Here is a 25,574-nt window from a genome sequence, read left to right on the forward strand (position 1 = left end):
TTGGCTGCCTTCCTTCCTCCCTCCCTCTCTCCCTTTCTCACTCCCTTCATCCCTCCTTTCTTCCCAACCTCCCAATCTTCCTCTTTGCTTTCTTTCCTCCTTCCTTGCTCCTCCCATTCCCTGTAATTTGAATTTTTTTTTTTGGTCTGTTGGTCATGGGGCTGGAACTCTGGGCCTGGGCGTTGTTCCTGAGCTCTTCAGCTCAAGGCCTGGTGCCACAGCCCCACTTCCAGTTTTCTAATGGTTAATTGGAGATAAGAGTCTCACAGACGTTAGTGCCCAGGCTGGCTTGATTATTTTAATAACTGAAAGTACTCTGCAATTGGGCAAAGTACAGGAGGATTAAGATTGTCTTAGGACCAGGCTCAAGATTCTGACCACACTACAAAGATGGATTTTAAGACTGCTTTTATTTGTGTAATCCCTAGGATTGAATCTAGTACCTCATGATGGTTAAGTATAGCTATATCCCAGAATTACAGTTCCAGTCCCTAAGAGAAAAGCATTTTTTAAATGAATGCTTTGTTGGAAATTAAATGGCATGTCATGAACAATTTTGCAATTTTCTTTGGTCGTATAAATGGCAGTATACTGAACTGTCTAAACAACTTGTCCAGTTACTCTGAAGATCCAGGAACAACTGAAGATTGCCTTGAGGAAGTAATGTACAACTCACTGCCTGCCTTAGAATGGCTATCCAGGCCTCTGTCCCATCCATTCCTCATCTCCTGCAATCAATCAAGACAGTAAGAACTATGTAGACCTGGGTTTCCATGTTCAACTAAAGAATCTTCCCCTTTAGAGTTGCCTTGTTATTTCTCTACTGGCCACCTACCCCTCCCCCCCCCACTCCTGTGTGTGTGTGTGTGTGTGTGTGTGTGTGTGTGTGTGTGTGTGTGTTTCAAAAATAGTTTATGAAGGATGGGAAATTAAATGTCTCTGTGGGAAAAGGCAGCACTGCAGGTTCTCAGCATTTTATTCAGCTTCTCTCTTACTTTTCCAGACCATGAATATACTCTGAGGCTATTAAAATCTATTTCTGGTGATTGTGGAGGGGGGAAGGTAAGGACTTAATGTTTTTTTCCCAATTGCCCTGTGTCTGGCAACACTATACCTCAACACACTGATTTCCCTTTTTTAAAATTTCCTCTTGTGGTAGCAAAACAATCCTACTCATGTTTGTGGAGAGAGAGAGAGAGAGAGAGAGAGAGAGAGAGAGAGAGAGAGAGAGAGAGAGAGAGAGGGAGGGAGGGAGGGAGGGAGGGAGGGAGGGAGGGAGGGAGGGAGGGAGGGGGAGGGAGGGAGGGAGAGAGGCTATTCTGAGTTTTATGTTGGGAACACAAAACAAGACACAAAGCTACCTGGGTCAGCCTGTTTCTCCAGATTGAAAGAAAGCAGCATACATTTTGGCGGCTGCTTTAAGAATCTGGCTCCCTGGTGAAGGGGGCTGGTCTATTCTGGGTGTGGGAGAAAGGAGGGGTGAAAAAGACTGAAGGAGTCCCATGTAGATTATGGACGGAAAGAAACCAGGAAGTAAGGAGAAATGCTTAGAGTCGGCACATAGCTCGGGATGTTGGAGGCTACAGCCTGGGCTGGCTGGTTATTCATTAGCGAGGAGGCAAGGGCAGCTGGGCTCAGGAGTGGTGAAACCTCAGAAGCAGGTCGGAAGTTGGGTGAGAGCATTGAGTCTGGCTGGGAGATTTTTTCTTTTCTTTTCTTTTTTTTTAAACCTGGAGTGAAAATCTTTCTCTTGCTAACTTTTTCTTGGGGACGGAGGGAAAGGTGACTGCTTTCTGTTCTCAGGTGTTCGTCTACATAGACTTCATTTCACTTCCTTTCTGTCTGTGGGATTCTTAAGCGGACAGGTGGAAGAGCAGCTGCCCCCAGTCTTGGTTGGAGTTTGCCCTGGGGCTGCCACCAAGACCACTGAGAATCAGAAAGCTGTGCGCTGAGTCTCTCCAGGCCAGAGAGCAGAATTCAGACTTCTGAAACACACTTTTCAAAGTATGGTGAGCTGGAGCTGATCCAAGTTACCTGGTGGAGGCCAAACAAGTGAATCTCCACACACCAGGAGAGGGGGAGCCCCTTGCGCCCTCTCCCCACTGGGGCGCCATGGGTAACATCTGTTTGAGGCTCTGGGCATACTTGCGGCCCTGTCTCCCTTGCTTGTCCCAAGAGACAGACAAGTCGGTAGTGATTGCGAACCCAGGGGCCCACTGTCCCCCTGAAGCGCCAGTGTCACAGAAGCAGGCTCCAGAGAGAAGCCATGGGCACTACTTTGTGGCTCTGTTTGATTACCAAGCTCGGACGGCAGAGGATCTAAGTTTCCACGCGGGCGACAGACTGCAAGTCCTGGATACTTCTCATGAGGGCTGGTGGTTGGCCAGACACTTGGAGAAAAGAGGAGACGGCTTTGGCCAGCAACTGCAGGGCTACATTCCTTCAAACTACGTGGCTGAGGACAGGAGCCTCCAGGCAGAGCCGTGAGTAGTACAAACCCACACTGGATTTCTAAACTCTTTGACTGGCCTGGTGGTGAATCTTCCTTCCTATCTACCTCCAACTTCTTTATCTGCAGATTTGCCTAGATACCATGTGGGAGGAACTGGGAAGACTCTCAAATGAAAGCATACCTGACCACAGACAGAGTGATATGGGCAGCTAATTGTTGTTGAAATGATTTCTGTTACAGTCTGTACACCCCCGAGGACATTTCCATCAACATAAACACCCTTATGTGTTAATAACACTCTACTTCTCCTTTTGATGTACAACAATACAGGCCTCACTTTAAAAAGTGAACTGCATTTCATTTGCAGGTTAATCATATGACTCTTCTGTTTAATTCGACTTTAGAAATGCATTGGAGTAATAACTCAAACCCTGACATGAATCCTCATACCTTTTATTATCACATACGTTAGCCTTACTAACCAACATGGTCCTAAACAGCAAAGAAAACATCTCTTTTTATTATTTATTTTGCTTACTTACATATATATTTGTCTTTTCACTACTACATAATTTCTAGGTAATAAGAGCATTATGCATTTTTTTTTTGCCCGTCCTGGGCTTAAGCTCGGGCCTGAGAACTGGCCTTGGATTTTTCTCAAGGCTAGAACTCTACCACTTGAGTCTCAGCACCACTTCTGGCCTTTTCTAAGTATGTGGTACCAAGGAATCGAACCTGGGTCTTTGTGCATGCTAGGCAAGCACTCTACCACTAGGCCAAACTCCCAGCCCCTATGCATATTTTATAGTAAGCATAGCAAATAATATTTGAATAGCTACTATAATGTTAATGTTTAGTGCCTGGGATCCATAGTCTACTAGTGTTTAAATATATGTGATTTGTTTAACAGCTTAAGACTTGTATTTTCTCATTTACGATCTCTGGGGTTTTCTAGATTGCTGGATTTTTAAAATTATTTGGAATCACAAATTCCTACACTTTATATGTACTGTAATATATTATTAACTACATTTGTTCTTGATGGGATTGTAAGTGCTAAGACTAATGGATTGAAACAAGATAAACAATCCAAGGGTGGTAGCTTCTGGATAAAAGGCTTTCCTTAGTACAAGGCCCTTGTCAATTTAGGTTTGCCTTTGCTTAGGAAAACAACATGAGGCAGCTACAGTATTATTATTATTATTATTATTATTAATCTTTCAGGTATGATCTGGAGCTGGGGATACTCTTTTCTCTCTGCACCTAACTCCAAAACTTGAGTCTTGGACTTGATTTTTAACAGTGCTTCTGTATATACTACCAATTCCCACCTCTAGAATGAACCTCCTTTGGGGGTCACAATTATGTCTTGAAGATGCCACCACACTGCCTGCCCACAGGATAGGATATGCTTTTCCTTCTATGTGTACATGAAGGCTTCACATGGGAACCTGGGCTAATATTTGAAGGATCTTGCCACCTTTTAGCACAAGAATCTATATTTCCCATTCATTTTCCAGTTTTAAGAGGGATGGTATGCAAGTGGCCTATACAGTGCTTAACCACCCAAGGAAGCAGACAAACCCAAAAGCCAAAACACAAAAACTGAACAACAAACAAACAAAAATCTGGCGTGGGCTGGGAATGTGGTTACTGATGAAGAGTGCTTACTTAGCATGCATGAAGCCCTACTACACAAACAAAAAAAGCCAGAAGTGGCGCCATGTCTCAAGTGGTATAATGCTGGCCTTGAACAAAAAGCAGCTCAGGGACAGTGCCTGGGCCCTGAGTTCATCAAGTCCCAGGACTGGAAAACAAACAAACACAAAACAACCGGTTCCCTTTAATATCTTTTCCTCAGTGAGTTTTTCAAACTTTATACTTCATACATAATTTTTCCTTATGAACACTGTGGAAGTTAATGAAGTTAATTGAACTCAGTAAATAGAATTGAAAAAACATAATTGTTTATAATCCCTTATATGAGATGAGTAGGCAGTGAGAAATCAAAGGAAGCTGAAGTCATAAAATTCTAAATTAGACCAGTTTAATGTGGTATGTATCAGTGTTTGTCTGTTTATGTTTCTAGTCTTGACATATATTAGTAAGGAAACAGCATAAGCATTTTCTGGACTTATTAAGGCCAGGGCAAAGAAGTTCAAGGTTTCCTTTCATCTTCTTTTAATACCTAGAAGTAGAGATGTAAAAAACTATACTATTATAAATCAACTTACTAATGGATTATTGCTCATGTTAAAAATACATTTTTTAATATCTCTTACATTAAGTAATATGATAATCCAATTTTTAAAGAAAAATTTTTTTCCTCTGTGAAAAAGCATTGTATTTTTATTTTCAAAGTTTATTCTTATGTCCTTTTATAGATGAATATGTTTTCATCTTCAACATGAATCTTTCAAAAACCTTATGCTGGGGCCGGGAGTTTGGCCTAGTGGTTAAAGTGCTTGCCTAGCATGCATGGAGACCCGGGTTCGATTCCTCGGAACCACATACATAGAAAAAAGCCGGAAGTGGTGCTGAGGCTCAAGTGGTAGAGCTCTAGCCTTGAGAAAATCCAAGGACAGTGCTCAGGCCCTGAGCTCAAGCCCAGGAGTGGCCAAAAAAAAAAAAAAAACCTTATGCTTACTATGTAGAATGCTCCTTAAATATGCTATGCAGTGCTTTTTTTTTTTTTTTTGCCAGTCCTGGGCTTAAGCTCAGGGCCTGAGCACTGTCCTTGGACTTTCTCAAGGCTAGAGCTCTACCACTTGAGCCCACTTCCGGCTTTTTTCTGTGTATGTGGTACCGAGGAATCGAACCCGGGTCTTCATGCATCCTAGGCAAGCACTTTAACCACTAGGCCAAACTCCAGCCCTGCAGTGCTTTTTTTAAAAAACATTTTTCAATTGTTTTTATTGTCTATTATGTATAGAGGGGTTACAGTTACATTCATCAGGCAGTGGGTACATTACTTCTTGAATATTGATACTTCTTCCCATGTTTTCGTCCCAATTTCCCTCCTCCACCCCTCCCAATCATCTTGACTTTCCCCTTCCCCTCCCTATTTCAAATAAACAAATAAATGTATATATAATACAGCAGATATCAAAGTCAGATACTGCAACAACAACATGAGATAAACCATAAGGAGAGAGAGAGAGAGAGAGAGAGAGAGAGAGAGAGAGAGAGAGAGAGAGAGAGAGAGAGAGAGAGAGAGAGAGAGGAAATAAATTCACACAGTAGGTTAAGAACAATACTTAAGGTACATACCTAGACATTAAAGCAAACAACTTTTTTTTTTGTGGTCTTGGGGCTTGAAAGCTGTGCCTGGACACTGTCCCTGAACTCTTCAGCTCAAGGCTATGGCTCTACCCCTTGAGCCACCATGTCACTTCCGGTTAACAACTTTTTTTTTTTTCCAGTCCTTGGGCTTAAAGTCAGGGCCTGGGCACTATCCTTGAGCTTTCTGAAGGCTAGAGCTCTACCACTTGAGCCACAGCACCACTTTTCTGTTTTTCTGTGTTTGTCATACATAGAATCGAGCCCAGGGCTTCCTGCCTGTTAGACAAGCATTTTACCACTAGGCCACACTCCAGACCCATTATTCACTGTTTTTTAAAGGTAAAGTTAAAATTCACTCCGAAAACAATGGCATAAAAATTATATTTTAAACATGGAGTCAAGAAAAACTGCTTTATATTTCATTGCTTTTACTGTTAAAAAAATTCAAATATATTGATGAAATCAAGATGATCAGCAAAAGTCTAATTTTCATGCATCATGGTAAGTATTTAAAGAATTTTAAAAGGGCTGGGAGTGTTAGAGTGCCTGCCTAGCATGCATGAAGCCCTGGGTTCAACTCCTCAGTATCACATACACGGAGAAAGCCAAAAGTGGTGTTGTTGTGGCTCATGTTTTGCATCATTCCTTGTGTATGTTCTTACTTAAGAATCAGTAATTGTTTTCTGAGTTCATTCTCAGAGCTGGGTATTGAGTTGACTGAAGTGCTCAGCACAACCAGGAACTGGCATTTGCTTTGTTGGGTGTATAATCTGGCCATATATTAGGAAATACCTCCATACTTATGAGTGACACTGTAAAGCCTGTGCAGTTTCTCCATTTCCCCTAAACTTGAGGGTGGCCTGCTTTTGTGTGTGGGAAGGCTTCAGGAGCTACTAGGAGTACAGAAATGTCTTCGTGGCTCCTTGCTAGCTTAGTAGGAGGGGAAGAAGCAATGAAGCAAAGCTTTCTGGAGACAGCATTTTCTCCTTACCTACCACTTGAAGTAGATCTCTGATTTTGTCTCTGACTCTTTGTCTTTCTTTCTCTCTATCACTGTTGAGACAATATCTCTATCTCTTGTACTCTCTGACAGCACTTTAGGAAGCAAAGTAATTATGACACAATTTTGTTGGTAGTGCCAATGTTTATAGGATAGAAATGTTAGAATGTTAGGACATAGAAGTATTAATCCTAATCCTAATCCTAGGATCCTAATCTTAGGATATTTGCCAACTTGTGCTCCTCAAAGTGTTAGACCAAAGAGTTCTTATAAGATACTGGAAAATCTAGGGTTGGTACCATTGTCAGGTTTGAAGAAAATCACATGAAGGAGTGAGTGATATATATATATATATATATATATATATATATATATATATATAATTTTTTTGAGGGGGGTTCATGGGGCTTGAATTCGGCCTGGGCGCTGTCCCTGAGCTCTTCAGTTCAAGGCTACCACCCTACCCTTGAGCCAAGCCCCACTTCCCATTTTCTAGAGGTTAATTGGAGATAAGAGTCTCATGTGCTTTTGTACCCAGTCTGCCTTTGAACCTTGATCCTCAGATCTCAGCCTCCTGAGAAGCTAGGATTACAAGTGTGAACCACTGTGCCCAGCAGTGGTATAATTTTGGAAAGATTCTACACCACCATGTTTTAGAACACAGAGAGGCCTCACTGGTACCTTTAGTTTTGAAGAACTTAAAATTTATCAAATACAAATTGTATACCATATTTTCATATTAGATATCAGTTGATTTCTTTCTTACCTGGGATATGAAGCTAGTTTTTTAAAAATATTTTTTTTTATTATCAAATACTTCTACAAGGATGTTTGAATTGAACATTGTCCCCGCTTCCATCATTCTCCCTCTCTCCCACCTATGCCATCACATCTGTCTCATCAGATTTCCTAGATCCATTTTCACATATGTACACAGTATTATGGCTTTATTCATCCATGTTTCCTCTCTCTAATTAGTTCATCCTTGTCCTCAGTCAAGGCATGTTTCACTGAAGCCAGCTTTTGAATCTTACATTAGCTAACGGGAAATACTATAGTTGTTCAAAAATCAAAATTACTGTTATAAAAACATCAGAATACTTGTTAACCAGTCTGACACCATGAATTTTATCTACTTTGAGGAGTCAGCTTACTAAAGAGTCACAGTACGGGCCTAGTCCCACAACTGTTCTTTATCAGATTGGTTTGTTCCCTTTGCTTTTGTTTTCAAGAAATACTGAATGAACATGTTTTGAAATGAAAATAATGCATTTTCATTTTCTGAAGTGAAGCATATTTATTTTTTTATTTTTTTTAATGTTTAAAACATTTTTTATTATGTCAAAAAAAGATGGAAATAGACAACCATTTTATGTACAGTGCTTCATCCATATTTGTAGGTCTGAACCCTTGGATCCAGGCTACACAAATTGAAAGTAAATGAAAAAAGTCAGCATTTATTTTTACTTGGCATTTGCATTATATTAGGTAATATAGGCAATAACATAATTTAAAGTACATAGGACAATGTATAGTTTATATGCAAATGATACACTATTTTATATAAATGACTTAAGCATCCTGAAATTTGGAGTGAGGGTCTTAGAACCAGTCCCCTGAAGACCAGGGACAAATGAGTATGCATAGTTCCCAAATAAAAATGAATCAAACACCACCTATATATGAAAATGTGAAACTTCAATATTCAATTCTTTTAGAAGAAAATATATCTAGTGAAGCATATTTAAATGCTACTGTTCATAAATTAAAAAAAAGGATTTGTACAGATTTAAGTAAAAAAAATTGAAGTATACATATGGCTGTCTCTTACACTGAGTATTTTAGATACATTGATGATAAAGATTTTAGGGCAAATAATTTAAAGCAACCAAAAGGATATTTAGATGCCACAAGACTAATTAGAAACATTTGTTTTTAAAAAACTACTACAAATATTAAGTGATTTTTTTCATGTTACTAATCGTATACTATGTTTATGATAATAAAATTGTGGACATTTCAATTCCTTGCATACTAGAATTTTCACCATTTTAAAAGCAGATGATAGATAATTAAGTTAAAGTAAATTGTAGAAAAAAATGGTTGTCATAGAAGGGAGAAAAAAGGAACCAATTGGAATTCACTAAAATCAGTTTAATTAATAGCAATTTTGAATCATTTATGTCACTATTTGATTACATGCATCTCAAAATTCCATTGAAGAGCAATGTAGTGACATTGGATGAACTAGAAAAAAATTTGGAGTTATCTTTCCTAGGAAGAGTGGTAAAATTGATAATATTTCACTAATATTTTACCCAGAGACATGCTATTTAGTGAAAGCATTTCTTTCTCTTTCAGTTGTCAATCCATTACCAATAATGAAAAAGGAAATTGTGAGTGAAATAAATCATACACTATTGAATTCTAGTCTTAAAGATTAGAATCCAGATTCCAACTTGATTAAATTGACTCTTTCAAAGTCTTCTCTTTCAAATTTTATTTTGTTTTGTTCCAGAGAATTAATGTTAAGTGCTTGGGTGGTTTTTCTTGATTCCTCTTTGACAGATTTAAGGATCTCACCGTAGTGAGATTGTCAAAAAAGGCACAATCTTTTATTTGGTGAAGTTAAGACTAACTTCTAAAAAGTAACCATTGTCTACCATGCTTTTTAATTTGTTTCATAACACATTATAATAGAAAACCAACAATACTCTGCCTCAATTGACTAGCTGTCAGCTTAAAATATTTCTTTCAGATATTTGAATTGTAAATACTGCAGAGAGAATCTATATGATAAATAAAGCTGAGAGCAACATTTTTGGCTTCTGGAATTGGATATTCTAACTAGATCCAAACATTAATACTATAGAATTTTAATTAAAATGTAATGCAAAGTGTTCACTTTGATACTATGATGTGCTTAAAAATGCAGGATGTGAGGTTAAGAGATCAGGATTTGAATTTGATCTATGTGAACACTTAGCTGCGTAACCTTGAGAAGATTATTGACATCTCCACCCCAGGTTTTCATCTAGGAGTCAATAATAATGGCATCTATCTTATAGGATCTTCTCATGACATAAATGAGGCTGTGTCCAAAGGGTACAGCAAACAGACTTCATCACATAGAAAGTGTTTAATATTTCGGTTATTTAGTTATTTAGTAGCTTTGTTTTTTGATTTTTACTTATTTTTCTAAATGAATCATACTTGGTATACCTCTGTTCTATTCACATCTCAAAGTATTTTTTCCATATGGTCTCAGGGAAAACCAGTGTTCCCTGAGCAAATGAGTGATAGTCAACTTACACAATTTCATACTTTCCTTCCACTGCAGACTTGGTCTTCAACGCGATTTATTCTATCTACTCATAACTTTCTACTTCTTCATTTCCTGACCAGCTAGAACTCATCTTTCAGGTCCCATCTTTTATGTTTGTTGCTCTCTATGCCATTCTTAGTATTCTAGGGTAAGAATCCCAGCTTTGGACATTCTGCTCTTTTCCTTTGTCATTATTCAATTTTCTGCAATATTAGAAAATCTCATGTATCTGGCAGGAAGTGGAGTCTGGATCCAGAGCTTAGTGTGGTTCCTATACATAAGAAACACTGTTGGGTAAATGAAGGACTACTACACAGTTCAGGACTGTTAAAGAGCACCTGAGACAGTCACCTCTTTTCTTTTTTTATTTTTCTTCATAGTTATTTGCATTATTGCATATTTGCACAATTCATTTTTATTTACATATTGCCTATATGTAATTACATAAATATTGCATACACCAAATGTCTTCATATGAACAAATACCTTATTTTACAAGTACTCTCTCCTCCTTGGAATTAGGCATTTAAAAAATTAGGTATTTTAAAATCAGCAATGACCTAATCTTTTAACAATTAAAGCAGTTTAATCTATCATGAAGACTGAGAATCAGCAAACACATAGAGTGCATTTTGAAGTTAGCAGATAATGAAATAATATCCACTGAATTAACTGATTTATCAGCTGTCCTATCCAAGTGTACATCTCTACTTTTATGCTTTCTCCATTCATGCTTATAGCTTGACAAAGTGAACACAGTAATTCCCAACAGTTTTAACTGGATCATTATAAATACCCTCTAATTCTTTATCAACTGCTTTCGAAATAGAACTATTTATACACACATATTCATTAAATCCAAGAGAACCAGAAACAAACTCCCTCGCAGCCCTAATACCTCTGCAGACCAACATTTAGCATACCTAGAAGCTTCTTTAAATTTACAATTGTTTTTCTTATAATCATGTTACAAAAAGTTACAAAAAAATGCAGCCCCATCCATGAAGGTTTTTTTTTTTTCCTAAAAAGGAACAAAGAATTTAGTTCAAGTCTCATGCATGCATACTCTAAGTAAGACTAGTTCTGAATGCTAGATGCTGGAAAGGTAAGTCTGAATCATTGTTGAAATTGGTCTTACTTCACTATTTTCAACTCATTTTAAGAATGTGAGAGGAGCTTTATCATTACATGTTAATATTGGTATTCTTATCATTTAAGAATATAATATTTATCTATATGTGAGGACATGTTAGTACCTTAGCACTCAGAAAGTAGAGGCAGGAGGTTTCCTGCAAATTTCAGTAAATTTGAGGTCGTTCTGGGAAATATGGCATGAGTCTCTGCCTTAAAAGAACAAAGAAATAAAGGAAGAAGAAAATACAAGAAATCCTTCAGTGCAGTCTGGTGTTACAACTAAACTACTACAATTCATGAAATTCTTCACATATATTTTCCATATATTTTTTGTTGTAATTAATAGAAGGATTACATTTTATTCACCAGATAGAAGGTGCATTACTTCACACACATTGATACCCTTTCTCATGTCTTGGTCCTCATTTCCCTCCCCTCACCTCTGCCCCACCTCTTTTCTTTAAATACTCCTCTGAGTTGCCTTTTTTTTTAACCTATTAAGCAAATCTCTACTAAAGACATATGCTTGTTTTCTACCATCCCTTGATTTTTGATAGGACTCATAGTCATAATAGAGGAATTACTGGCCAGAGATTTTAAAGAGAACCCAATTCACAAAATTAATGTTGTGGGGCCAGATTCATAATTTCAGATTTTACAGCTTACATAATTTGAAATTAGCATGTGTATGAAAGATTTTTAAGTTTATATATTCTGAAAGTTTTTTGATTGTTTGGTGACTATTCTTTGGTTAACTATTAAATGCTTAAATGTTGCTAGACAAAATAATTATGTCTCTTTTTTTGCTAATTATCATACTAATCAATTGCTAATTTTTTTATGGAATTTATTTTGGCTTTCATTTTTTTCATGGGATCCTTAGGACTTCCAGCATCAAAGACATGGGGTCACTAGGGAAGGTATTTCTGCAGATTAATAGCAACTTTAATGGTATTTCAGGGCCCTGACAACCTTTTCCCAAAGCTTGCAACTTAGTATTAGTTTATGTGGCTGTTACTTTGAAGATTAATGGAATAGAAGACCTATCCCAAAATGGCATACATGAAAATATAGAGCAAATATACGTATGTGATCTGTATACCCACTTTATTGCTTTGCTTTGCTTATTTCAGACATAGGTAGACTTGCAAGATGCACTGTCATTATTTCTTTTTTTTTATACAAAGGATTTTTCCCCCTCTCTTTTATATTTAAACATTGAGCTAATTATATGCTAGGCTGATGATTTTGTTTATGTCTTCTTCTTAAAATTCACATGGCATATTAGTGTGTCTTTAAATCGAGACTGATTTTTCTCAGGTTTTGTATAATGATTTCTGTGTCTTTTTGATAGCAAAATGAAAATACAGTTCAGGAAATCTAATTACTAGAAACTTTTGTACTTTATAGTATATATATATAATTTTAAAGAGATTTAGAAATGAATATTTCATACTACATTGGAAACTTGGATGTTCAGGAGAATCTGAAAGGCCAGTTTTGTGACAGATTTAGGGTCACTATAATGTTTTTCTGATCTCATAGATCTTTTTGCCATTTCTGAATGTTAATTATGACATACTGAGATAACACCATGTAAGTCTTAGTATTGTGCTGCCTACAAAGAATCATTTCTGAAAGATACCTGATACTTCTGGGAAGTAGAATTCACAAGATTTTCTCCAGTCTTCCTAGAGTTTCTGATTATTTTTGGTGATTAATTGGACATAAAAGTCTCTTGGACTTTCTTGCTCAGACTGGTTTTGAACTGAGATCTCAGCCTCTTGAACTAGGAGTAACCATAGCTAGGATTGTAAGAGCCACCAGAGCCCAGCAAGAGTATAGCTTTGGGAAAAGCTTCAGGAAACAAGGCTTGGTTTTGGAGTGGATTTGATAGAAATAGTGATAGATGTATGATTTGATATAAAAATGTTGAGGAGGAAAGATTAATTGGAATCTGAAGCTTCCATTGGTAAAGGAAGCAACAGTCATTCAGGTGAGCCAAAATAAATGGATGTCTGGGCATTCTGTGCTTGGACAATGCCTATGGTTTTGTGGATGATCAGATGCACTTGTGGAGTGCTCTGACCTTGTTGTCTTGATGCAGCATGGTCACACACTGGCCTTGCCTGATGCCAGTCTTTGTTTATGTTCAACATCAGGGCTTTCCGTAAGTGCTTGGCCAGTGTCCGGATTGCCACAGGCTTCTTTCCATTTTCTCAGCACAGAAAGTTGCTGATTAATGCCATAGGGCATAGAATGAGGTATTTGTTATGTAATATGCTCTTGGAGAAAAAAAGCAAGATGGATGAGTAGAGTGGTAAGGTAAGGTATGTGGGGTTGGGGAGGGAAATCACACCTTTCTTTCAAGGTTCAACTCACATGAACATCTTCCTAGAACCTTTGTAGAGAGGATTCTTGACATGTTTTCCTAATGATTTTGGATTTATTGTTGTTAAGCAATGGATTATAATAACTGATATTTATTCAAGGTGTACCATTGCATTACTTCAAAACACAAATAACTTATTTTTTTGCATTGCTTTATACTTTAAAACAACTCACTGAATTAGGTGGTATTTTTAATCCTCATTTTTTTTCAAATACAGAGTGTAAAGCTAAATAAACTTGGCAGGAGACTATTATGTGTTAGTTCTTATTTGTAGCATTGTTGAAAACAAAGAGTAAGGAGGTAAAAAATCTCAGGACTAAACAATAAAGAAGAGTTAAGGAGAAAAGAAATAAGGAACTTTCATTTTAGTATCTTTCCTGTATTAAGCATGCAAATCCAATTTAATCCTTATGATAGTTCTGTATAGCAAGTTTTCTTATCATTACTAAAACGGAAACTAAAATTAAATCGATTCCAGCATACCTGCTTATCAGGTAAGTAGTAGAGGCAAAATTATAAATTAGATAAAGGAAAGAGAAAGAAGCTTGAATAAAAGCATGTGCTTTTTGGATCAGGTGAAATATTAAGAAAAATTCTCATTTCCTACAGTAACTTTGTTGGAGAAAAAGGAAACAGTTGGAATAGGAAAGGAGATAATATATTGAATTTTTGGCATGTCAGACTTGAAGTCTTAATAGGATATCTCAATGAAAATTTCTAGTAGAAATTTGAGGACACAAAAGTCAGGATAAAAGAACAGGTTTACTCTGTAAAGTTGGATTGTGAAGTAATGATACAGAGATATTATACATGTCATAGTGAATACAAGTCTGTTCACTTCATCTTATAGCACCATACAGTGAGAACCTGTGAAGATCTTTAGAAACACCCATAACTTAGCTAAATGCAATGTGCACACAGCAATAATTGCTCCATTTGTTTATGCCTTTTTTTGTCCACCCTCTGGGGTACTCTCCCTCCATACTGACCATCAACTTGGTCTATTTGCTTGTGTAGACAAGAGGATGGCAGCAAATTTAACCAAATCAGAAATCTGCATGTTGACTGTTGCTTTCTCATTGCTATTTTTTCATATATTTTTTATTGTAATTAATAGAAGGGTTACATGATATTTGCTAGATAGAAGGTGCATTAATTCACATACATTGATACCCTTTCTCATGTCTTGGTCCCCATTTCCCTCCCCCGACCCCCACCCCTCATCTTGTTTTTGCCCCTTCCCTATCCAATTTCAAATAACCAAATACAAATATATCCGATGTATCAGATAATAAAGTGAGATACTGTAACAATATGAGATAACCAAGGGACAGCGAAAGAGATGAGAGATAACATAGTACCTTAAGTACAACAATCATTCATTATATGGCTTTTGTTTCTATATCCTAGAGGTCCTTTCATTTAGTGTCATACGGCCTTATGTATCAAGGTTTTGCTCTATTGCAAATCTCTGCTAGGAGAGCCCAAGGTTTGTACTGATTATGACAAATGAGGGAAACCATTGAGCCTATGTTCCTTTGAGTCTGGCTTACTTCACTTAATATGATTTTTTCTAAGTCTTTCCATTTCCTAACAAATGGGGCGATCTCATTCTTTCTGACAGCAGCATAGAATTCCATTGTGTACAAATACCACAACTTGTTGATCCATTCATCAACGGAGGGACATCTAGATTGGTTCCATATCTTTGCTATGGTAAATAGTACTGCAATGAACATTGTTGTACTAGTGGATTTAGTATGCCCTAGTTTCTGGATAGTTGGATAAATGCCCAGTAGTGGAATTGCTGGGTCATAGGGGAGCTCTATGTTTAGTCTTTGGAGGAACTGCCATACTGCTTTCCATAGTGGTTGAATGAGTTTGCACTCCCATCAACAGTGTAGTAGTGATCCCTCCTGGCCACATCTCCTCCAGCATCTGTTGTTATTAGTTTTCTTGATCTTGGCCATTCTAACTGTAGTGAGGTGGAATCTTAGTGTTGTTTTGATTTGCATTTCTTTTATGACCAGAGATGTTGAGCATTTCTTCATGTGTCTATAGCCATTTTTGTTTCTTCTTCAGAGAAGACTCTCTTTAAGTCTTTAGCCCATCTTTTAATGGGATGGTTGTTACTTTGGAGATTAGTTTTGGATTGATTCAATTTTTTTAGCTGTTGATATATTTTAGATATGAGGCCTTTGTCTGCTGTATGGTTGGTGAAGATCTTCTCCCACTCTGTAGGCTTCCTAATTAATTTACTAGCTATGTCCTTTGCCATACACAAGCTCTGCAATTTAATGCAATCCTACTTATCCATACTTTCTCTGATTTGTTGTGATTCTTGGTCTTATTAAGAAAATTTCGACCTGTGCCAAGGTGGCCTAGTGTATCTCCTATTCCTTCTTGTAAAGCTTTCAGTGTGCCGGTTTTTACCTCCAGGTCTTTGATCCACAATCTTGCCAAGGGCTAGCTACAAATTCAACGCAATACCCATCAATATCCCAATGTCATTCGTTAAAGAAATAGAAGAGGCAATCCAAAATTTCATATGGAATAATAAAAGACCCCGCATAGCAAAAACACTTCTTTCCAGAAAGAACAGTGCAGGAGGAATTTCAATACCAAACTTTAGACTCTATTACAGAGCTATAATTATCAAAACAGCTTGTTACTGGCATAAGAACAGGCCTGAAGACCAATCGAATAGAACTGAGGACCCAGATATTAAACCACAGACCTATGGCCACCTAATCTTTGACAAGGGAGCCAAAAAAAATAGAATGGAAGAAAGACAGCCTCTTCAACAAGTGGTGCTGGCAGAACTGGTTAAGCACCTGCAGAAAACTAAAGTTGGATCCTTCTTTGTCACCCTGCACTAGAATTAACTCTCATTGCTATTTGAATTCTAAAATTACTATGGAAAGAAAGCTTTCAAGTTAACTTCCAGAAAAACTAAAGATTCACAGCTTATGGACACTCACCAGTTCACTGAGGACTCATTGTTAGCAGATCTCGTTAACATCTCAGATAGCGGACCTTCAGATGTGTGAGGTAAGTACGTAAGTGTAATAAATCAAAAACCTAATGATGACAGGGAGGAGGTAGAACCACAGAAAGAGGCGCTGAAGAAGTAATAAAAGTTTCAGTAAAGCACACATCTCTCTGTCCTCCCCACCCCCCAGCAATAAGACAGAATGATGTAGTAGAAGAGGTCTGGGTCAAATTGTAAAGAAATGTCAAGATAATGTGGAAGAGAGAAGGAACATTGGGCTTGTTTGGGAGGGTTATCTGTGATAGCAAAAGGTAGTTTTGTGAAGTAATGATGAGCAATGGCTTGAAATAAAATGATTAACTTTAAAGGGCTACTGACTTTCCATCTGGGACTAAATTGGGACGTTTAGGCTGATTAAACAAGGAATATATGACCAGGTTTACACAAGAGACATGACTTAAAATCTTTAAAAATTCCTATTGATAGAAGATGCATTAACTTTTTATAGGGATCTCTATTATAATATACTATAATTCATAACTAATAATAGTTAGATGTATTTTGTATTTTAAAACCATAAGTTATAAGACAAAAGAATTTTGTATGTTCACCTGCACACTAATCAGAGTAACTGAAAATTTTCCCATCTGGTTGACAGACTAATTCCAGGCCAAAGGAGACATGTTATTTGATGGAATCAGGATGAATGACTGGTGGGCTGGAGGTCTCCGCTGTCCCCGGCCAGCCTCCTATTTGTTTTTCTAGCTTTCACACTAGCTGGTGCTCTCTCCTGTGCATCTCATCCTGCACATTTAATTCCTTCTTTACTGCCGCTGGGGACATTTTTATTTTCTGGAGAATTTGGCACAAGCATCCTGCTGGTTCCCTTCATTTGTGAGTTTGCGCATTCCTAAGTCTGCTTCTGGTCTGTAAAAGAGGCATAATGGTTTAAGATGCAGTGAAAAGATGCAGATGAACTGTTTTTCTTTTTTATTGTGTCCGTCTTGAGACAGGGCCTGTGTGATAAGCAGATCTCAGCCTCCTGAGTAGCTAGGATTACAGGCGTGAGCCACCAAGGGCCCAGTGTAGATGAACTTTTAAGATAAATTTCAGAAAGGAAGATATAATATTACTGCTCATTGGTACACTGTTCACCATAACCACGTTATGAGAACAGAATAGATGAGTGGATCAAGAAAATGCTTTTCTGTGTGTATGTGTGTGTGTGTGTGTGTGTGTGAGAGAGAGAGAGATATAAAGTTCCATTATACATACATACATACTCATATATATTAAGTTCCATTATATGACACGACACCCATATTTGTGTGTACATACACTACATATATACACACACATTCATATGTATTTTATATAAAACTGGAGACATATATGAACATGTTTATGAACATATGCATGTATTCTTTTACTCATCTACCAGGAAGGATAAAATTGTCATTTTCAGAGAAATGGATGGAAAAATATTTATGTCAAGTCAAGTAAATCAATCTCAGACAAACAAAAGGTGCATATTTTGTCTCATTTGTAGAGATTAGATTTAAATTGTAAGCATATCTGAAAACATAATGGACACATGTATGTATACACAAATGGACTGAAGTATGAGATATGTGACAAGGATTCTGATGGTGTAACTCTTTGAACAACTAACTTTCAGTTTAGCAAAATGGATTATCAGGGAGCTGAAACACGTTGTATTGGGGTAGGGTATGAGGAGGTTAGTGGGTAAGAGGCAGGTGAATGGAGAAAGCAAGGGTGGGCAGTCATTTGATGCAAGGTACATTTATGAAGATGGAAGCAGGATGGAAGGATGACACTGGTCAAGATGCATGGTACTCATAAAGGGACATGTTGAACTGATATATCTTTGTACAAGTACTTAAAGACCACAAAAAAGAAAAAGAAGAGTAAACATATGACTTTGCTTAAGAAGAATATAAACCCCTATGTTGAAAATGAACTGTATTTGTTGGGGTGGGGGATAGGGAGGAAATAAGGGAGAAAATAAGGGAAGAGGTAACTCTATTAAAAAAGAAATATAGTGCTTGCCTAGCATGCACACAGTCCTGGGTTTGATTTCTTGGTATCACATACACAGAAAAGCCAGAAATGGTGTTGTGGTTCAAGTAATAGAGTACTAGCCTTCAGGAAAAGAAGCTCAGGGACAGTGCTTAGGCCCTGAGTTCAAACCCCAGGCCTGGCACAAAAAATAAAAGAAAAGAAAAAGAAATGTACTCATTAGTAACTGCAACCCCTCTGTACATCACCTTTACAATAAAAATAATTTTAAAAAAAGCAACAAGAGAGTATAAGCAAGGGTAAAATTTTGCTGTTGTTTAAGGAAATCCCATAAAGTAAGAGGGTTGACAGGCAAGGCAGGTAAGGAGAAGGGCTTTGGTGCAGCAGTGTTGAGCCGCATCATCTGGTTTGTGGTTGAGGACAGTGGCGGGAGTGCTATACTATGCACACAAGTGGAGAAATGCGGGCATTCAGGGAAGTTCATGATTCTCTGTTTATAGTATTGTGACTGTATTGAAAAAAATACTTGAGGTTTTTGCACCTGTGTTTTGTAAGCATTTATCCTAAGGAGCCTCACCTCATGCAGTTTTTAACCCATGCTAAGCCCAGAGTGAAGAAATGCAATGATACTGAAAGGGATTTAAACCCATTCTTTCTTCATCCTATTTTCTTCATATCATTCCAGTTACTTATTACACTTGGGTATTGGTTACCTTTCATGAAGTGAAAAGAAAACCCATAGAAATAAATAACCTATTGTGTAGATGTTGAAATCAAGTCACTATCTCAGGGCCCTAAAAAGAAATGAATTGACTTAAGTGGTGGGAAAATTGGGCAAAAGCAACTCAGTAGTGATGTAAGAAGCCTTTTACATATGCTAGTGAAAAATTGACTGTCTTACTGAAATGGTGAGACAAAGACTTATGTAAAGAATTAGAGTTAGTAGATTTGGTTGGTGCTCAAAGATTTAGATAAAGAAAGAATACGCTGGCATGTTCAGATGGGCCTGTCTATTTCTATTGGGGCAAACTCTCTCTCTCTCTCTCTCTCTCTCTCTCTCTCTCTCTCTCTCTCTCTCTCTCTCTCTCTCTCTCTTTGTGTCTCTGTCTCTGTCTCTCTGTCTCTCTCCCCCTCTTCCTCTCTCTCGTTCTTTCTCCCCTACCCACCTCTCTGTCTCTATATATGTATATATATCATAGCCACTGATTTAATACTCAAAGAATATTATATCAATAATAATGATGACAACAGATTTTTATTTGCTGGCATGTTCACAAGTAGAAGAGGAAATTGCTTTTTGAGAAGTTAAAGGAATACACAGTTGGAGATGGATTAGAGGTTTATGTCAGTGTTTGCACAGTTTCAATGCTTCAGTTTTTTCATTTTCATTTCTAGTTTAGTAGACTGATACTTATCTTGTAATGCAATCACACTTCTTTAATAGACAAAACACTATTTTTTTCCTTTTCAAAGACATATTATCAGTTTTTTTTTACTTTGAAAGTAACTTCACAGAAGTTAATCTTCCTAAAATGAAAAGGAAGAAAATCTCCCAGGAATGTTTGCTTAACAGTTCTAGGAAGATAAGCTATTTCAAGAAGCACTTTGTTCTACCTTTTCTAACTGCATCACTACGTGTAGTCAGATCATTGAACACACTCAGTGATTTCATTGTGTACAACAGCTATAATGAGAAAAATGATTCCAACATATTTTCCAAATGTATGATTTTAGCTTTCCATTTGACATACTTTAGTAACTTTTGGTTACTATGATTTTGTGCCTCTCAAAAGAAATAGGAGTATAAAAAATAATAAATGGATTAGTTTGATCCAACAGACAGTATATTGCGAATAACTCAAGTAATCGGTTCACTGAGTAGTAGGAGCTTGCTTACCTTATCTAATGAGTCTACCTTTGCTGAGAGAGCAGAGAAGAACTGTCTCCATTGCTGGGAGATTTGTCATTTAAAAAGCTTTCTTCAAGCAAGTAGGAAAACCTTGTCATTTTTCCAATTAATGATTTATTTTCAGAAACACAGTATTTGGTCAAACTTATTTTAAAAGTAACAGGGAGTTCTTCTACCTGTTCCCTTCCTGTCCAGATGCCTTTCCTAGAACAGAAAACTGAAACAAATCATATTTTATTTGTTGTTGTTTCATTTTTTTTTGTCAGTCCTGGGGCTTGAACTTGTGGCCTGGGTGCTATCCCTGAGCTCTTTTTCTCAAGGCTAGTGCTCTACCACTCTTAGCCACAGTACCACTTCTGGTTTTCAGGGTCTTACAGACTTTCCTTCCCTGGCTGGTTTCGAATCGTGATCCTTAGATCTCATCCCGTGGAGGAGCTAGGATTACAGGTATGAGTGAGCCACGGGCGCCTGACTGAAATCATGTTTAATGGGATTTTACAGGTTCTGGTGTCTGGGAAAGAGAGCCAGAGGAAAGAGAGCCAGAAGCATAGACAGAAAATGGATGAGATGAATACAATATAGAGGAGAAGAATAGAGATTAAGAAGAAGGCAGTACTTATATTTCTATTACAAAGGAAGTTATAAGTGTCAAACAAACTCTGTGAATGTGCTCTACTGTAAACAGAAACCATGGAAACATATTCACCTGCTCACTATTTACTCATGGTAGTTGTTCCAACACAGAAACTCAGTACCTGTTAGCTCAGCCACCAATACTGAAGAAGAAGTACAGCGAGGATTAAAGGAAATATTTAACAATAGCTCTAGGAAAGGCCAATGGTTTGAACATTGTATTTCATGAAATAATTACTTGAACATGATCATGTTATTGTGTCTTCTAAAAAATTAAGTATTTGTTTAAATTGTGCCTGATTCTTCAGCATTCTGTTGGCTCAATCAAAAGTGATTTCTTTAAAAAAATTATTGACCACTTTTGGGTTAACCATTATAATTTGAATTCCAGTTAGTAAAGAATAAAATTATTTTTTCTGAACTAATTTCTTCTTAGATTAGATACACGGCAGTTAACAAATAAAATCAATACTTTCAACTCTTAAAACAATACTTGTCTCCACTTTCTCTCTGGCTATTGCAAACTGAACTCTCTTGGGCATCCAGGCGCCTCTATTTTCTTCATTTTTTTCCTTTCTTTTCCTCCATCCTCCCTTCTTACAACGCTCCCTCCCCACCTGTTCTTGTTCCTCTTCCTTCCTCTCTCTCATTCAAAGTTTTATTATGAAAAAATTTAAATGTTTACAACAGTATAGATAATATTTCCCTCAATACAAAATCACTCAGCTTCAGAAATCAACATGTTGACTTTATCTTTATTGCTTCTTCCCATCTCTATTGCCATCAGTAAGCTATTCTGAAGTAAATCTTTGACGTATACATATACAGATATGAATACACCTGTAAGTTCTCTGGAAGGCACAGAATGCTCATAAACATCAAATGACAAATATAATTACAATATAATGATCACTTGCTGATAACACTCATGTCAGTGAATACTTCTTTCAGGGTAGAACTTCCCATAGTCCTATGGTTTGTCTTTCATGGTTTGTTTATTTGAATCTAAATATTTGAGGATATATTTTGTGATTTTTTGTAAATCCATGGATTTAATTTCTATTGTAACTGTTAGAATTGCTCCATTTCTTTTATTCTTATTCTTTGTTTCTTTTAGTATAGTCTCTACCTGTAGTTGCTCACAAACTGAATTTTGCTAATTTATTCTTTATTTTTTCCAGTCCTGGGCCTTGAACTCAGGGCCTGGGCACTGTCCATGGGCTTTCTCAAGCCTAGAGCTCTACCACCTGAGCCACAGCACCACTTCTAGCTTTTTTTTCTATGTATGTGGTACCAAGGAATCAAACCCACGCCTTCATGCATGCTAGGCAAGCACTCTACCACTAGGCTAAACTCCTGGCCTAATTTATTCTGCAATTACTTCCACTTTAAGCACTTCAGGAAGCTGAAAGTCACCAAGGGAACTTCACATCGATGTTTAATACACTTGGTAAGTATATCAACCTCACATACTTCTTTAATCAGTCCTCAGAACAACCACTAACTTGGTTACCCTCTCTGCTGGCACATAAAGCTTTTTTTTTTATTACCATTTTTTTTAATTGTAATTAGTAAAAGGGTTACATGATATTTGCCAGATAGAAGGTGCATTAATTCACATACATTGATACCCTTTCACATGTCTTGGTACCCGTTTCCCCCCCCCCCCCCGGCACATAAAGCTTTGACTCTATCTTCCCTCTAGTAACAGATAGTATCAAGACTCTAACCTTCATGTTCCATGTGCCCTAGTTTTCTGAGTTCCCTGTTGAAGGCATGTATATTCAATGATCTACCTGACATCACCATATACAAATGGAAATGTCCAAATTCCAGACATTTCCAGAGTCCGCCCCCCCGCCCCCCACCCCAAGAGCTTTCCTCTTTCCACCCAGGAATGAGCCCCACAGTCTTCCCCAGATGTGTGCCTCTGTTTACTCAGGCTAAGTCCGGGAATCATGCTGCTTCTGTTTTCTTTTCCTACCTTACTTCCAACCAATTAGCACATCATTTTGCCTCTGCCTTCAAAATGCATCAATCGATTGATTGATTATCCATTATCAATTATCAATTTCTTACCAGTTTCTTTTGCCCCTGGTTCAATGAGCTGTGATTTCAGTCTGGTTCAGTGTGGTAGTCTTTTCATTGAATTCTCACACACACATCTGACACCACTGTCATACAGTGGTAGATTCCAGTTATCCCTAAATATTTAGTTTCGGCATTAAGAAGGAAATGCCTTTTATTATCTCTTTCTATTCATCCTAACAATAATACCAAATACAATCAAGTTCAAAATATGACACTGTGAGAGAGACTTATTCTCACTTAGACTTAGCTAATTAGCTAGTTAGCTAATAGGTATCTGATAGTTCAAACTGTTTTTCTTATTTAAAATTGTATTTTATTGCGGGGTAATGTATAGAGGGGTTACAGTTGGTTTCGTCAGACAGTGGGTCCATTACTTCTTGAACATTGATACTACTTCTCATGTTTTTCTCCCACTTCCTCTCCCCACCAGTCATCCTATTTTTTCGTTTCTTTCCCTATTTCAAATAAGCAAATTAACATATATACAATATTTGGTACCAAAGTCAGATACAGTAACAACTTAGATTCTTATAAAGTAAGTGGTTGCTTGGTTTGTTGCATAGTGATGAGTGCTGTGTTTCTTAAAGATTTTACGTGTAACATGGAAAAATATGAACAAAGCAGTCTCTGGCATTTCTGGCAACAAAAGTTTGGTATTAATAAATAGGTATCTAGATTTTACACTAGACATATCACAATCATTGATTTCATCTTTATTAATTATACCCTGATAGAAGATTTTTTTCAGTGTGTTCAGTACAGCATGTACTTATCTAAAATAGCTTTAAACATAGAAAAATGAGTCAGTATTATTTTGTATGGCCCCACATTAAATTATTCTCTATTTGAAAGATGTTTTTCCTCTCCTAAGAAATGAAGCACAGCCATGAAATATGAATACAAGTGTTTGCTGTAATGTTACTTGACATTGGAGTTGTAATTAGCAGAAGTTATAATATTAGCCAACACTAATTAACAATGTAAAGTGCTTAAACACGGACTGTAGTAACAAGGCGGAGTGGGTGTGCACATTCATCAGTATACTTCATGTTTATTGAAGATTTGTCTTTGAATGTGGTATTATTAAACACATTCATTAAACTCACCACAGAAATATGTAGTGATTATTTTTCTGCCACACTCATTTTCATGGGAAATTGTTCTATGGTGCATGTCAGCAGGGTTTAGAGAGGGGCCATGTCAGGCTGACGCTGATTGGAGGAATGGTTCTTGGAGATGCAATACTGTCTTCTGTATATTTTGGTTATGTTAGTATAGTAGTTGTAAAAAATAGACATAAGTTTTTATTACTATCTGATTACTTTACCCGATGATGAAATGTAATAAATGCTCACTAAAAATGTTCAGGCAATAGCAAAAATATGAGGAAAAGTCAAGTGCTGGTGACTCATGCTACTCAGGAGGCTGAGATTTGAGGATCATGGCTCAAAGCCAGCCTGGGCAGAAAAGTCCCCATGAGATTCTTATTTCCAGTTTCTAAGTGGTAGAGTGCTAGCCTTGAGCACAAAGATCTTAGGGATAATGCCTAGGCCCTGAGTTCAAGCCCCATTACTGACGAGAGAGAGAGAGAGAGAGAGAGAGAGAGAGAGAGAGAGAGAGAGAGAGAGAGAGAGAGAGAGAGAGAGAGAGAGAGAGAGACAGAGAGAGAGACAGAGAGAGAGACAGAGAGACAGAGAGAGACAGAGACACACAGAGAGAGACAGAGAAAGAGAGAGAGACAGAGAAAGAGACAGAGAGAGACAGAGAGAGACAGAGAGAGACAGAGAGAGAGAGGGAGAGAGAGAGGGAGAGAGAGAGAGGGAGAGATAAGGAAAATTTGAACATTAGATGTTAACTGGATTTATTTTCAATTGTATTTTTTCACCGGGTAACGTATAGAGGGGTTAGTTACATTTGTCAGGTAGTGGGTACATTACTTCTTTTTAAAATTTTATTTTTTATTGTCAAGGTAATGTATAGAGGGGTTACAGTTACATTTGCCAGATAGTAGGTGCATTACTTCTCACACATTGATGCCCCTTCTTATGTTTTTGTCGCTATGTCCCTTCCCCCATCCCTCCCAATCATCTTGTTTTCCCCTTCCCTTTCCTATTTCAAATAAACAAGCACATTACTTCTTGAACATTGATACCCCTCATGTTTTTCTCCTAGTTTCCCTCCCCTCAGTCACTCCTTAAAAAACTCTTTTCAGTATTGGGGATTGACCTCAAAGCTTCATGCTTGCCAGGAGAGTACTCTACCACTTGACCTATGTGCTAGTCCTTCTGTTTTTATTTTTGTTTTGGTGCAGGATCTTTCTACCT

The 25,574-nt window shown here is 37.4% G+C and overlaps 1 protein-coding gene across 1 annotated transcript in view; it reads left to right on the plus strand.

Annotated features, from left to right (window-relative positions):
• The first annotated feature begins 1,446 nt into the window (after nucleotides 1–1,446).
• The window catches only part of Frk (fyn related Src family tyrosine kinase), an 86,910-nt gene continuing 62,782 nt past the window's right edge, over nucleotides 1,447–25,574 (plus strand). The window contains exon 1 of the mRNA XM_090338253.1: nucleotides 1,447–2,483. Within this exon, the coding sequence (XP_090194379.1) occupies nucleotides 2,113–2,483 (371 nt within the window). The 5' untranslated portion in view covers nucleotides 1,447–2,112. The remainder of the gene's footprint in view (nucleotides 2,484–25,574) is intronic.

The sequence above is a fragment of the Megascapheus bottae genome, chromosome 8 (assembly GCF_031878675.1).
Source record: "Megascapheus bottae isolate mThoBot1 chromosome 8, mThoBot2.hap1, whole genome shotgun sequence".
NCBI classification, from domain to species: domain Eukaryota; kingdom Metazoa; phylum Chordata; class Mammalia; order Rodentia; family Geomyidae; genus Megascapheus; species Megascapheus bottae.